Source organism: Hyaena hyaena, unplaced genomic scaffold (assembly GCF_003009895.1).
Source record: "Hyaena hyaena isolate Hyena2069 unplaced genomic scaffold, ASM300989v1 scaffold_425, whole genome shotgun sequence".
Classification (NCBI taxonomy): domain Eukaryota; kingdom Metazoa; phylum Chordata; class Mammalia; order Carnivora; family Hyaenidae; genus Hyaena; species Hyaena hyaena.
In genome coordinates this window covers 294292-310339 of record NW_024081052.1, presented here as the reverse complement: position 1 = coordinate 310339, position 16048 = coordinate 294292, and the positions used below count along the sequence as shown (strand labels likewise).

Here is a 16048-nt window from a genome sequence, read left to right as displayed (position 1 = left end):
AAGGCAATGCAACTGCTCAATAATTTAAAACACATCAAAGTCAGAAAACATTTTTCTTTAAATTTACTTACTCAGTGTGTTGTGGTCTGTGTGAATACCTTGTATAACAGATGTTCTGAGTAACAATTCAACATCGGAACCTATTTTTATTAGCTGTTAAGAAAACCAAATAGAATAAATCCTTTGGGTGTTTTTTTCAATGGTCCATACAGAATGTAGTGATTTTATTTTATTTTATTTTTTTTTTAATATATTTTTATTTATTTCTAGGAGAGAGAGAGAGAGCGTGAGCAGGGGAGGGTCAGAGAGAGAGGGAGATACAGACTCTGAAATAGGCTCCAGGCTCTGAGCTCGCAGTCAGCACAGAGCTCGACGCGGGGCTCGAACCCATGAACCGCGAGATCATGACCTAAGCGAAAGTCGGACGCTTAACCGACTAAGCCACCCAGGCGCCCCAAGAATGCAGTGATTTTAAAAGCTGTACATATACTGTTAGGTCTTTTTAGGTAATACTGCTTTTAACTTTTTCTAACTATTCCAAACATACAGAAATTATAGACATATGTGTACTTTTATCCACCCATTGCGTATTTTGTTCCAAAATAGACTGAATACTTTTTTTGGAATATATATATGTTAAAAATGCTGTCTTGTGGAGCACCCAACTCTTGATTTTGGCTCAGGTCATGATCTCATGGTCACGAGATACAGCCCCACATCAGGCTCCACTAACAGTGTGGAGCCTGCTTAAGTTTCTCTCTTTTCTTTTGTCCCTCTCCCCAGCTCTCTCTCTCTCTCTAAAATAAAGCTAAAAATTAAAATTAAAAGATGCTGTTTTCTGGGGGTCTGGGTGGCTCAGTCTGTTAAGGATCCGACTCGGTTTCAGCTCTGGTCATGATCTCATGGTTCATGGGTTTGAGCCTGGCATCAGGCTCTGCCCTATCAGAGTAGCGCCTCCATGGGATCCTCTCTCACACTCTTTTGCTCTCAAAATAAATAAATAAGCTTAAAAAAGACAAAATGCTGTTTCCTTCGGGAGATGGATGAATTTTTCTTTATAGAGTTAGATGTACTAAACACTAGAAATAGTACTAAATTAGTCAAAATACTTGGATTCCAAATCTGGCTCTATCATTAGTTTAAGGCCTTGAGTTAATACCCTGCTCTGAGTTTCAGAGCTCAAAATATGCAAAATGAAGAAATGGACTAGAACAATGATTCTTAAAGCTTTGGAAACTGGGGTACCTCGAAAGCCTTTCAGATACCATGAAGTCAAAATGATTTTCATGACACCAGAGCTTTCTGCACTGTTTGAGTTGTGAGCAAAAGTAGAGTTTTCTTCTTGGAATACCACTTTGACCTGAATGAACCACAGACAGACAAACTATGATTATTCATATTTGGGTATTTAGAAAAGATTTTCTTCAAAATGAGTAAGTGGACTCTGTTACTTCAAGAAAATAACTAACTGTATTTGATGACAATGACAAAATTCAAGTTTTCAAGAAAAAATTAGAATTCTAGGGAAATTGTATCTGCCACTATGAACTTGATAGTTTCCCAATACTTAAGCATTTTTCTTATGAAATGGATATTGATATTAATTTTAAAATATTACATATTGAACTATGTCAACATTTGGAAGATATGCATTACTTAGTGAACCTGTATTTTCCAAGTCAGTGGTGCATGATGTTACAAAATCATGCGTGGGTATAAGATCCATTCCAAGAGAAAGACAGACTAAATCTATTGGTCTACTAAATGAAGGCTTGAGGGCATGTTGGAGAAGAATATCCTAGGGAGAAGCAAATGCCCTAAGACAGGAAAGTTCTTAGTGAATTCCAGTGCCCTCAAAGGACACACTGAGACTGCAAGACTAGGAAGGACAGGAGGGTGAGCTGAGGTGGGAAGTTAACAGAGGTCAGATGATAGATATAGTCTTACAGGCCATGGTAAGGACTTGAGATTTTACTTTGGGATGATAAGCTATGAGGGTTTTGAGTACCAGAGTGATGAGACACACCTTTGTATTTTTTAAAAGATTCAATCTGGTACACCTGAGTAGCTCAGTTGGTTAAACATCCAACTCTTGATCCCAGCTAAGGTCTTGATTGCAGGGTTATGAGTTTAAACCCCAAGTTGGCCTCTACACTGGGTGTGAAGCCTACTTAGTAAAAAAAATAAAATAAAAATTGATAAAAGTAAAAAGCTCAATCTGCCTTTAAAAGTGTTGGGGAATAGGCTCTATGGAGTTAGGAAGGAAGAAGGGACACCTACTAGGAGGCTTTTGTAATAATCCAGTGAGAGATGATGGTGGCTTGAACTAGGAGGTAATAATGGGAAAGATGCTAAGTGGTAGAATTCTGATGTTTTTGAAGGTTAAGTCAACAGAATTGGCTGACAGGTTGGATATAAGTGTGAAAGAAAGCAATCACGTAAGAGACCACCAAGGTTTTTGGTCTCAGCATTAAAAGGAGGGAGATGCCATCAACGGATACAGAAGAGCAAAGCCTCATCTCCCAACAGACCCAAAAAGAGACATAGCAGGAGAGAGAAAGGAAAAAGATGGGTGGCCTCATTGGTGGAGGTGCATAAACTGAATTGATTCCAGTCTAAGGCTGGAAACAAGGCTGGATGAGGAACAGGGATAAGGGGAAATCAGAGAGGATGAACAAGAGATGGTTTATACGAATCCAGGAGCCAAAAAAAAGCATCTACCTATCTACCTACTTCTCTCCACCCACTGGTCTAACAGATAACAGAGTTCCACAATGCAACTAACCCTTCAAGAAATTTAAAAGTTACTGACGTGTACTATCAAAGAATGTTCAATTTATTTGAAAAGGCTATTCTATACTCACTTTTCCAACTACACATCTGTCTGAGGCTGAATTTTCTTCATATACTTTTTTTTAATATTTATTTATTTTTGAGAGAGCTTGCACACAGGGGAGAGGCAGAGAGAGGGAGATACAGGATCTGAAGCAGGCTCTGTGCTGACAGCTAACAGCCTGATGTGAGGCTCAACCTCACAACTGTGAGATCATGACCTGAGCTGAAGTCCGACGCTTAACTGACTGAGCCACCCCGGTACCCCTTCATATATTTCAACCTAAAAACACTGCACTACACTGAATAAGGAAGCGGATACAAGAATTTAGCTGACTGCTATTAAGCCAGACTCTAAAGAGATTGCAAAATATAAAACAATGCCCACTTTTCTCACTAAATTTTTTGAAACTATGGTTATTTTCCATAGTGTATTTGCTAACATGCAATGAGCTTATTTTTAGACAATACATATTTCAAAAATTTCTCAGTTTTAATTTCTACTATGGTAAATACTGAAAGAAACATCACATAAACAGCACTTTTTGGGGTCCTCAACTTTTAAGAAAGTAAAAAGGTCTTGAGATCAGAGTTGAGAACTACTGGTGAAAAGGATGCCTAAAATTCCTTTTGGCATCAAGATTTCATTGACCCTCTAATATACAACAATGTGATTGCCTAAGAACTACTAAATATTTAATATGTGCAGAATTACAAAATATACAAAATACACATTTGTATATAACAAATCTCTAATTTCTATACTGGTTAGTGTTAATTTAGTGCTTCACAAGTAAAATAAATTTAGAAGATTGTAGTTTATCTCCCAGTTTAGTTGATATCAAAAGACTTCAATTTAAAATGTTTTTATCATGATTTAAAAATTTAAAAATTACCACATTCTTGTTAATCTACTGAATAGCAAATGGTACAAAGTTCTGTATACATCTTTTACCTTCTCAAGTTATGATTTATGATGTCATCTTAACTTCTGCCATGAAAAAAATTACATAGTCCCTGTTTGTCCATTCAAATGGTTAAGTGAAATCTTTCCTACTATATTACAGGGATAGAAATACTCAGGCTACCTCATTTTGTCTCATCAATTTGGTCATTATATTTATTATTCTAAAAATAGCATTTTTCTCTACTGAAAATAAATGCATTTTTTACAAAAATAAGAAAAGTTAATGTGTAGATTTTATTAAACCAAACCAATTCTTGGAATTCTAACTACCCCTGCAAACAATTTTCCATTTCTTGTTTTCTTCCTAAAGGGTTCTTTCTCTAAATTTACAAAAAAAGATATACAGAAGTACTTAGGAAGTTAAAAACAGAGAAAATATGTATGTATATGCAATATGAATTTAAATGAAAAAAACAATCACTGTGCATTTTTTAAAACGAATATGTACTGGGAGTACTAGGAAGTTCACAGATTAGTGTCAGTATACATATTATCTTCAACTAAAGCAAGTGACCAAAAGGCAAAGCAAGATTCACAAACTGGCTGATTAACTTTCACTGCCAAGATAGGAATTAAAAATAAATAAATAAGTCTGTCTAGTTGAGCTAAATGAATAGAGAATTTCTTTCTGCAATTCAAATACTCATTCTCCTTAGTTTCAGTCACTTGCCTTAGGTGAAGACAGAATTTCTGTGGGTTTCTGGATTGGTTCAGCTGCTCTTGCTCTGACCATAGCTACATCCATGTTCTTTTCACCCGGAAACTTGCTGTCTTAAGCATGTAGGCAGATGACCCTGAAGAGATGAGCCATACCAAACAAGTGAACTATAGACAGAGTTGTGATACTTTACCTATCAATTAATATTTTTTATTTCATTTAACCCCTCTATCTTCAGCATTTCCTCTAGTGGCTAAGAAAACTTATAAGGGCTTTGTCGTAACTGAAAGACTCAATTACTGTACCTCTTCTATTTTCTTGGGAGAAGTTTCACTTTTATTATTTTTGAATTCTTCATTTATCTTTACTCTGGCTGCTAGAGAAAGAAAAAAAATATCCAATTATTTCTTTTTTAATTTATAATTCCTGTCCCAAGAATTTATAGGTTATTCATTATGAAAGACTACTTCTCTAGTAATCAAGATAGTTTTGCATCAAGTAAAACAAATGATAAAAACAAGATATTTATTAAACAAGTGAGAGATATTTATTAAACAAGAGAGCTTTTGACAGGCTGGCAAATTTCTAATTAAACTGAATATACTCTAGTACTCTAGTATTTTTGTTTCCTGCTTTTTCCAGTTTCATTTGTGTACCTCCAGCGACTAGATTCTAATAAATCCCATTAAATGCTTTTTTCCGTAAATCTAAACATTTCAATTAAAATGCTTTAAGATGGCAAACCCAACATATACAAGCCTGTTAAACTACACACACACACACATACACACAGATACACAGACATACACACACACACACACACACAGACATAGAAATAAAACAGATAAAAGTGGCTCGGCTAACATGTAAAATGAGTGATAAATAAACCTTTTATTCATGTACACCACTGACACTTTGGCATCATTACAGCCTAATTTAGTCTAATCTGACAACTGCCTTATTGATGCTGTGAACATTTAGTGAAGCAACCCACGTAAAATGCTTAGTAACTATGTAATGTTAACTGCTCTTATGTCACTTAAAAACACTTAAAGTGACAAAAATATGCTGTTGATGGAGAATAACCAGAAAACCTTCTTTCTATGCTTGATGCCTTTCAGTACTTAAGATGGTGAAGATTTGGGTTTTTGGAGCCAAACTGCTTAGGCCAAATCCCAGTTCTAGCTCTCACTAAGTATGATGTGGGAAAAATCCTTTCACATTTTGTCAGTTTTCTTTTTTGAAGAAAACAGAAATTATAATACTGACTACCTCACAGGGATGCATAATTAAATAAATTTGGTAAAGTATATACAATATGGCACATATACTTTAATAATCAAGAAATTATTTTTGGTGAATTACAAAAACTTTGATTCCTAGAGAACAGTGAGGACACTACCTAGGTGCCCTCTTAAAGAGTTTTAGACATATATGAAGATAGATACTGAACATGACCAACACAGAAACCAAGCTTTAGAGCTCGGATATCCAGATAAGGAAGAAGCCACTTAAAACAGTGAAATACTAAATCATAATCGCTTGGGATAGATTCTATTTCATTGCTGCTATCACCATTAGAATGAAACATGGCATTAACTATATGGTGGTTGTATCTGGTCCCAGAGAGAGTGACAATGGGATTATATAATAGAAAAATAAGTTTAATGACTTGAACATAAAGCAAGCAATGGATCATGATGAAATTCTGATTTTTTCTGAATGTTTCTAAGAACTTGATCTTTAAAATTTTTTTAAGAAGATACTCCTCAAAGGCGTATAATGTGAAATAATCTTTCTAAAACATAACATTAGGGGAGAGATAGTGACGATCATTCTCTAAGAAAACACAAGTTTTCTTGGATATATTAGTAGCCATGTGAAGAATGGACTTACTCCAAAGGGGCAAAAAATAAACCTACCTTCTAATGCTCTGTTATCATTTTTAAAAACCTGTTGTCTGGTCCTGTGTAATGTTTTAAAGAGCTGTAAAACCTGTAAAAAAAAAAAAAAAAAAAAAATTAGAATTCAGATCTCAAAATAAAAAATTCACATTTTAAATAATATAGAATTTATATAATTACAAGGATTCTTTGTTACTTAGACTATTTTTCAAAGTAGCTGGTGAAAATAAGGGTTTGCCAAAATAAGATTCCCTTCATTACTTATCTTTAAATTTTTAAAAATTAGCTTTATTTAAAAAATAATACCAAGTTCTTGGAAAAAACAAGGAATGGTTAAAAAAGTTAATAATTCCCCTGCCAAAACCAGTCTACTATCAACTACTAACAATCTTCGTCAGTCTGGTTTGCATTTGCTCTCACTTTTCTTAACATCCTGAGGACTTCATCTGTTCTTAAAGTTTTACACACATATGCACAAACTCAGGACCCCAGTATATATCTTAAGAGACCAAGAAGGAAGATGTTTTGGATAATTTAATAAAGCGTGATAGTGATTTCCCAAAAGAGAAGTGGAATACTGAGACTAATGTTCTAGGACTTTGTTAAAGAAATAGGGAAAAGAGTGACATTTGGGTCAAAAACAGACTGTGTAGAGGCTTTCGTGTTAACCCAAGGCTACTTCACACTTCTCAAATCTAAAAACATACTCAATCCTATTCCCCAATATTGCTTTTTCTTCTGTCCTCTTAATTTCAGAGAAGGCACTGAATTTCTCAAGCTTTAAATCTCTAGGCCATTCTTTAAATCTACATTATGTTTCATGTGGAAACTTTAGGAATGCCTATCTAATGTTTTCAATATTCTCCATCCCTGAACATTATAATCTCAGACTTTCCCTTCTCTTGCTTAGACTACTTAACACAGATTTGTCACTCTGCCACCATTCCCTCCTTTCTTACAGTCTATTCACTAGACAAAATATCTAATATTTATTTACCAAGTATATCCTAGTTTTAAATATTTGCATATATTAGAAAGCCTATAATATCAAAGGCAGACACCAAAACAGAAACAGGAAACATGTAGCTAAATAAATAAATAAATAAAGACAAAAGAAAAACTAAATCACAATGAACTTACTCAGAAACAAAGTGACTGCAAAGATGGAATCACAGCAAAAAGAAGTTACAGTAAATTAAAAAAGGAACATTCAGAAAATTCCCCAAAGCTCTCAGATAGCAAATGAGTGATAGCAAATATTAAGTTGAGAAAAATAGCTGAGAAGTAGAATACAAATTGAGAGGTAAAAATTGAGAGAAGAAAAGATAAGAAAATTAAGAGCATAATTTAGATGAACCAACAATTACATTAACAGGATTTCCAACAAGAAAGAACAGTGAAAACAGACAAAAGAAATTATAAGGGGAGAAAATTAAGAAACTGTCACCAAGTAAGGTACTTGAGTTACTACACTGATAAAGCTCCACCAAGGACCCAACAAAAAAATCCATACTATAGTACATCATGATACAGGTTCAGCACAATGCTAAAAAAAAAAAAAAAAAAAAAGAAAAAACTCAAAGATAAAAAACAATTCACACATAAAGGACAGAAAATCAGACTGGCACTTGACTTCTAAATAGCATCATTATCAGAAGATAATGGTTTAAGATCTCCAAGTTTTGAAAACACATGTCCAGTTCAGAATACCATACATAGCTAAATTATCACCTAACTACAAAGGCAAATGCTCCACCACAAGGGGATGAACTACAAGCGAAAAAACTTGAGAACCAGTGAGACAGATGATCCAACTCAGAGATGGTGGTAAAGGACAAATACAGGTCAGCATTTGTGCGGCCACCCTGGAAAACAACTAGTCTAGACTATAGCCAAAGGTTGAACTCTCTATAAAAGATGTTCCTAGGAAAAGAGCAAACTGAATTTGGGAAAAAATATAGAGGAAACTAACCAATGATAATAAAAACAAAATTATTAATTTCAAGAGAAACAAAGAGTTAGAAGAGAAAAGCAATGTAATCATATAGTAGAAGACTCAACTGTGGACTATTTTATACAGTCATAGTAACATCAAAAAGGAAAACTGATTCACCGCAATTTATATAATGAGAAGACTAAGGTATAAGGGGTGAGCTTAGTCCTTAACTTGCAATGTTAAAGTCAGTAAATAATTATCTTCAAAAAGGAAAAAAACAATAACAATGAATAGCAGTTTAAACATGTTATTCAGAAACGTAGGGATAAATATGAGAACAGGTAAAATGAGTAAAAGCACTTTTCTCTGGGGAGCAGGAATTGAGAGTATGTAGAAGGAAGTAGACATCTATTGGTTTCTGTGTAAAACTATTTGACTTAAACTTTTCACATCGATCACCTTTATACAAACTAAAAAAAAAAAAAATGTATAAAGGAGAAAGGGAAAGGATGTTATCAAAAAAGAGCTAAACCAAGCACGGATTAGAAGAAAATATTTACCAATGATATATCTATCTGGTAAGGGCGTAGTATCTAGAACATAAAAAGAACTTTAACAACTCAACAATAAAAACACAGACAAAGGCCTTGGACAGACATTTCTCTAAAGATAGACAAATGGTCCTTAAGGCCATGAAAAGATGTCTAACATAATTTGGCATCTGGGATATATAAATCTAGATCTCAGTGAAATACACTTAACCCCAGAGGAATGGCTATAGTGAAAAAGAAAATCAGCAACAAGTAATGGAAGAATGTGCAAGAATTAGAACTCCTACACTGTTGGTATAAATGTAAACTGGTACAACGGTCTGGAAAATAGTTTGGCAGCTGCTCAAAAAGCTGAACATAAAGTTATCACGTGATCTAGCAATTCCATGCTTAGGTATATACCCAAGAGAAACGAAAACATACCTTTATACAAAAACTTGTACATGAACCATCCTAGTACCATTATTCACAATGGTCAAAAAAGTAGAAACAACCCAAATTTCTATCAATTCATGAATAGGTAAATAAAATGTAGTATATCCATACTGTTATAGCACGAACTATGTTTCCCCAAAGGACATGCTGAAGTCCTAGTTCCTGGTGCCTGTAAATGTGACTTTATTTGGAATTAGGGTCTTTGAAGATGTAATTAAGATGAGGTCATTAAAGTGGGCTCCAATATAACATAACTAGTATCCTCAAGAAGAAAATGCCATGTGAACACAGAGACACACAGAGACTGCCATATGAAGACAGAGACAAAGATTAGAATGAGGCAAGAGCAAGCCAAAAAGCCAACAAACGGCAAAGATCGATGGCCACCATCAGAAGCTGGGGAGATTCTATCCAGTTTCAGAGGGAGCGTGGCTGTGCTGGCACTTTCATTTCAGATTTCTAGCCTCCAGAACTGTGAAACAATACATTTCTGTTGCTTTAAGTCACCTGGTCTGTGCTACTGTTAGAAGACCCATAGGAAACTAAAAGAGATTTTAGCACTGGGAAGTGGGGTGTCACTGTAACAAGTACCTAAAAATACGGAAGTGGCTCTGAAATTGCTATGTGTAAAGTCTCAAAGAATTCTTAAGTTTTGACAGTAAAAGCTGAGACTGACTTGAAAAGACTGTTTGTAGAAATACGGACTTTATAGGTAATCGTGTATCATAGAAACCCAGGCAGTTTAATATTACAAGAGTGGTGGAAGACCAGGTGCATGGGATTGAGGGAAATGTAAAGTAAATTTTACATGCTGTTTAGGGAAAAAAGAGTAATTTCATTAGTACAACAGCCAGTGTCCCTAATTTAAGAACTAGTATACACAAAAATAAATTCAAAATGGACTAAAGACCTAAATGTGAGACATGAAACCAGAAAAATTCGACGAGCAGTAATCTCTTCAACACTGGCCATTGCAACTTCAACCTACATGTATCTGCAGTAAGGAAAACGAGAGCGAAAATAAATCTATTGGGACCACATCAAAATAAAAGGCTTCTGCAAAGGAAACCATCCACAAAACTAAAAGGCAGAATGGGAGAAGACATTTGCAAATAACATATGTGATAAAGAATTAATATCCAAAACATACAAAGAACTTATAAAACTCAACACTCAAAAATGAATAATCCAATTTAAAAGGGGCAAAAGACATGAATAGACACTTTCCCAAAGGCATACAGATGACTAACAGACAAATGAGGCGTTCAACATCACTCATCATCAGGGAAATACAAATCAAAACCACAATTAGGTATCACCTCACACCCGTCAGAGTGGCTAACTCAAAAACACAAGAAACAACAGGTATTGGCAAAGATGTGGTGAAAGGGGACTCCTCTTGCACTGTGGGTGGGAATGCAAACTGGGGCAGCTACTCTTGAGAACATTGTGGAGGTTCCTCAAAAAGTTAAAAATAGAACTACCCTATGATCTAGCAATTGCACAACTAGGTATTTACCCAAAGAGTACAAAAATACTAATTTAAAGGGTTACATGCATCCTGATGTTTATACTAGCATTATTTACAATAGAAAAATTATGGAGACAGTCCAAATGCCCATCAACTGAAAAATGGATAAAGAAGATGTGATAAATATATTTACAAACTTTCATCCATCAAAAAGAATGAAATCTTACCATTTGCAATGACACAGATGGAGCTAGAGAGTATTATGTTAAGTGAAATCAGTCGGAGAAAGACAAATACCGTACAATTTCACTCAAAGGTGGAATTTAAGAAACAAAACAAATGAGCAAAGGGGAAAAATAAAGGGAGAGAAGCAAACCAAGAAACAAACCCTTAACTATAGAGAACAAACTGATAGTTACCAGGTGGGAGGTAGTGGTGGGGGTGCTGGGTTATCTGGGTGAGGGGAATGAAGGAGGGCACTTCTGATGAGCACCAGGTGTTGTATGGAAGTGCTGAATCACTATACTGTACACCTGAAACTGTTATTATATTGTATGTTAACTGGAACTTAAATGAAAACTTAAAAGTACTAATGTAAGGAAAAGAAAATGCCATCAATACTGCCTGGGAGCTGTAAGAGCTAATATCACCTTGGAGTTAACAAATTTTTATTAAAAGAAAGAAAGCTAAGTCACAGATTATCTTCTCTTCCTCATTTGCTTATATTAATTAGATAATTTAGATAGTGTATATGGAAAGTGGGTTTTTTACAGGGAAATCAGTTGGAATAGGACGTTAACATCTATTGTAAGCTTGAACAAGTTAGTCCACCTTTGTCTCAATCTTCTTACATAATGGATTAATATTAAGAATATATGGGAAATTTTCTGAACTAGGTTTCACTTAAAACTTTTCTAATGGGGGCGCCTGGGTGGCTTAGTCGGTTAAGCGTCCGACTTTCACTTAGGTCATGATCTCGCGGTTCGTGGGTTCGAGCCCCGCGTCGGGTTCTGTGCTGACTGCCAGCTCAGAGCCTGGAGCCTATTTCAGAGTTTGTGTCTCCCTCTCTCTCTGACTCTCCCCTGCTCACGCTGTCTCTCTCTCTCCCCTAGAAATAAATAAAAATATATTTAAAAAAATCTTTTCTAATGTTTATTTTTGAGAGGAGGCGGGATGCGGAGGGGGATCTGGAGCCGGTTCTATGGGGACAGCAGAGAGCCCCATACAGGGCTTGAACTCCCAAACCAGGAAATAATGACCTGATCCAAAGTTGAATGCTTAATCGACTGAGCCACCCAGACGCCCCTGAGTTTCACTTCAGATAGTCATGACTTACCTATCCTTTCTGTCTGGGTTGTATGTTCCTGAGGTATATACACTGCACTGGGTACTTCCGACATTGTATGCTAATCAGATGCTTACTTGCTGTGGTCCCCTACTTCCTCAAAGACTTCTTGGTCACTTTTATATCCTTCACACTTACCGTAAGTATCTTCTATACATGGTACGTCTCCCCCAAAGTGTTTTTGGAATGAATCCTAATTAATTTCTTTTGTATTCAAGTTTTTCACTTGAACTTCCCACTTCAACAGCTTTCCATATACTAATTCCTCTTTCTGGAATACTCTTTTCTCTCTTGCAGCAATTATTTTTCCTCCTAGCAAATTTCTAATCAAACTTCAGGACCCAACTTATACTTCTATTCAACACATTTTTTTCATCCCTCCAGATAGGTTAAATCCCAGTAATAAGCTCACAAAATACACTGTATTTTCCCATTCAAAATCTCCTTATCTGCTAGATTTCTTTATGAAGCAAAGATGGTCTGTTTTTCTTGCATCCACTATGCTAAGGCTAAGTACTGGCTCTAAGGTATTACTGATATGTATTATGGATACGCAATAAATTATGTGAATAACTCTTTAAAATTGTCTCTATTGGTGTTGTGACACATACTAAAATGTACTGCGAACACCAAATTCACCAAAACACGAGGCGCCGCTTATTGTTGAACAACCGTAAGCATTGCTTTTCCTTCACTACCCGATAACAGGCTATTTTCACCTTTCCATGCTTATACCGTAGCCAGTGACAGGACCCAACAGGTCATACTCTTATTTAAGGTTAGGAATGGCTAGTCCAGAGAGGTGTGAGCCCCAGCCGGGAACGTGTATATTTGATGAGTAATGAATATGAGACCAGGTCCTCAGGGAAGTGCCTGGTGGGGCCATCACTAACCAAGTTCATTCAGAAACCCAGGTCTCACGGGACTCTGCTGTCTCTGCAGGTGTTAGTTAATTTTTGCCAAATGATTCTTCGGGGACTCGGTTTCCTTGGTTCCCAGACTTCGTTGTACCTTCCGGTTATCTGACTAAACTTTTCTCATAGGATGGTTGTGGCGCAGGAACTAACTGCATTTGGCGTTTTCGTCCACCTCTCAAAGATGTAAAGGGGTCCCTCACACAAACGCTTGGTGTGGGGGCTAAACGGGCAGAACACAATTCACAGCCTTGCATGACTTAGAAACAAATACTTTGGCACCCCAGAAGACGAGGGAGGAAGCAATGGTGTCACCGTCCCTCTGCACCAGCACAAAACCGCGGCAGCCCTTCGGGGTTGGTCACCCGGCTCTGCAGCGACAACACTCACATTCTCCGTGAAGGGTCCTGAGCCCATATCTACTGAGGTTGCAGACAACCTTCGCAAGGCCACCGCTTTCCCTCCCCGTCGGTACCGTACCCAAGCCCTACCCTGACCCAGTCACCTTGGCCGCCTGACCCATGGCTCTCCGCGCTGCGGCGGCTACTTCTTCAGCGGTCGAGTTGCCCCGCCTCTCCACAACCAATCACTGCCTGGGGTGGACTATCCAACCCCCTGAAGTCAGGCTCTCTACCGTGCCGCAACCAATCACTGCGCAGCACCACCTGGTAACCCCACCCCCGCAGAGGCACGCTGGAGACAGTTCGGAAACTGCCGCACTCTGGTAAAACCGCGAGAAGCTGTTGAGCGTGATTACTGGAGGGAGGAGAACGGAAATTATCTGGACGCCATGTTAGTTAGGGGCAGATCTGCTTCCGGTCTCTTCAGAAGCAAATTCAGGGGGCGAAGGGTGGGTTACCTATAATGGATGGCTTGTGCACGTATACATTATACCTCTTGTTTGGGAGTTGAAGTTATGTTTACGTTTCTCAGTTGCCAAAGTGTCCATAAATAAGGGCCAAAACCTAACAACTATAGCGGCCACTGATTGTAATGCTGATTCCCCAAAGTGCTTGTCTCAATTAATTCCCCGAAACGGTGTGGTAAAGTTAATCAAGAACATACCGCTAGTAAATAGAGATCTGGGATACAAAACCCTATGCTGGACCTGAAAATCCAGTCATACCCTCTACACATCCTGCTTACTTGGCTCCTTGGTTTTATTGGTCAAGAGGTTGGAAATGTTATTTAAGTACATTTTAACTTAGGACCCTGAAAGCCTCAAGAAAAATCTGAACCTTTCCCCCATTGCATAATCGTTGTTTGCCTTCTCTACTCCACAGTTTTTCAGGTTAACGTTTAGTTAAAACTGACTTTTTATTAGGAATGAAAGATGTGAAGCAATGGCTCTTCAAGGCCTTTTTCCTTCTCTGTGATTTACGTCATTTTAAAGAATATTCCAAGTCATCCACGAATAGGAATAGTTGACTTTTGAAATTATAATTTCTTAGGTCTGCAGACGCGTGTTTAACATAACCAAGCAATTAAACCAAATATACTGGAACCAGGAAAAATATCCAGGAAACAAAAGATGATCTTGTGACATTGTATGTTTCTGCTTTCTGATTTCTAAAGAATGACTGAAACATGCTTTTTTACATTTTTAGTTTAAAATCATAGCCCAGTTCCCTAAAAATCTGTAATTTATTATTATAATTTCTAGCTAACTAGGGTCCTGTAGTCAGTTAAGCAAAACCCTCATCTGCCAATACTTGAAATGAAAATACAGTTCCCATAGTGCCCACATCAGTTCATTACTGAGGCTTCTCTTAGATAAATATGTATGGTTCATTAAGCTGTTCCATAAATGAGGTGTCTAGTTTGGTTATTCTGGGAATATGTCCTAGACTGGTAACATCTCAAAGTAGGGGACCCAGAACTGAACAAGAAATTTCAACTTGTTCCTTACATAAATTCAGGCAGCTATACAGTAGGCAGAATAAAGGCCTCCAAAAGATGTCCCTGTTTAAATCGCAGGAACTTTTGAAGATGTTATCTTGTATGACAAAAGGTACTTTACAGGTGTAATTAACTTAAGGCTTTTGAAATGGGAAAAGTATCCTGGATTGTCTGGAGGGCCCAATGTAATCACAAGGATCCTAATAAGTGGAAAAAGGAAACAGAGTCAGGGAGAGATTTGAAGATGCTCTGCTGCTGGCTCTGAAGATACAGGAAAGGACCTCAAGCCAAGAAATGCAGGTACCCTCTAGAAGGTAAGGTAGGGGAAATGCTTTTACCTAGAGCCTCTAGAAGGAATGCAGCCCTGCTAACACCATAATTTTAACCCAGTGAAACTCAGACTTATGACTTCCAGAATGCTACCCGTCTGTGGCCCCTTCCATGTTCAAAGCCAATGGGAGAGCATCTTCAGTCTTTGACTGTCACCTCTCCTTCCATTGTCTTCTCTCCTTTTCTCTCTCCTGTGTTCTTCTTTCACTATAGAGGTCCCTGTGATTATACTGGGCCCACCTGGACAATCCAGGAAATCTCCCCTCCTGCAAGATCCTTAATTTAATGAAATCCCTTTTTCCATGTAAAGTAACATATTGATAGGCTCCAGAAATTAGGGCCTGGGCATCTTCTGCCTACCACACCCAGTTGGGGTAAAGCTAGTTAATAAGGTTGAAATGGAAGGAAATGAAGTAGGAGAAGCAGCCATGGGCCTGATCACATAAGAACACTATATGACAAGGCAAAGATTTTGGATTTAATTGTGACAAAATGCCTTAATAGCAGGAAAGTGACATCATGATTTGCTTTTTATAAAAACAGCTTTGTGTGCTGAATGGCAAACCAACTACAGAGGAAGGAGACATGCTAACTAGGAGGCTCTCAAAGTACTCCAGGCAAGATATGATAAATGGCTTGGATTAGGGTGATGTAGAAGAGGAGGTGAGGACTGATTAGATGCATGACATATATTGCAAGTATAAGAAAGAAGAGTTAATGGGGCACCTGGGTGGCTCAGTCGGTTAAGCATGCGACTTCAGCTCTGGTCATGATCTCGCAGTTCTTGGGTTCGAGCCCCACGTCAG

At 37.3% G+C, this 16048-nt stretch overlaps 1 protein-coding gene across 1 annotated transcript in view; it reads right to left on the bottom strand.

Annotated features, from left to right (window-relative positions):
* LYRM7 (LYR motif containing 7) overlaps nt 1-13632 on the bottom strand; it is a 30503-nt gene extending 16871 nt beyond the window's left edge. Inside the window, exons 1-4 of the mRNA XM_039252568.1 lie at nt 13519-13632; nt 6380-6452; nt 4763-4833; nt 72-153 (exon numbers count right to left, since the gene is read on the bottom strand). Of these exons, the coding sequence (XP_039108499.1) occupies nt 72-153; nt 4763-4833; nt 6380-6452; nt 13519-13536 (244 nt within the window). The 5' untranslated portion in view covers nt 13537-13632. The remainder of the gene's footprint in view (nt 1-71; nt 154-4762; nt 4834-6379; nt 6453-13518) is intronic.
* Between the last annotated feature and the right edge of the window lie 2416 nt (nt 13633-16048).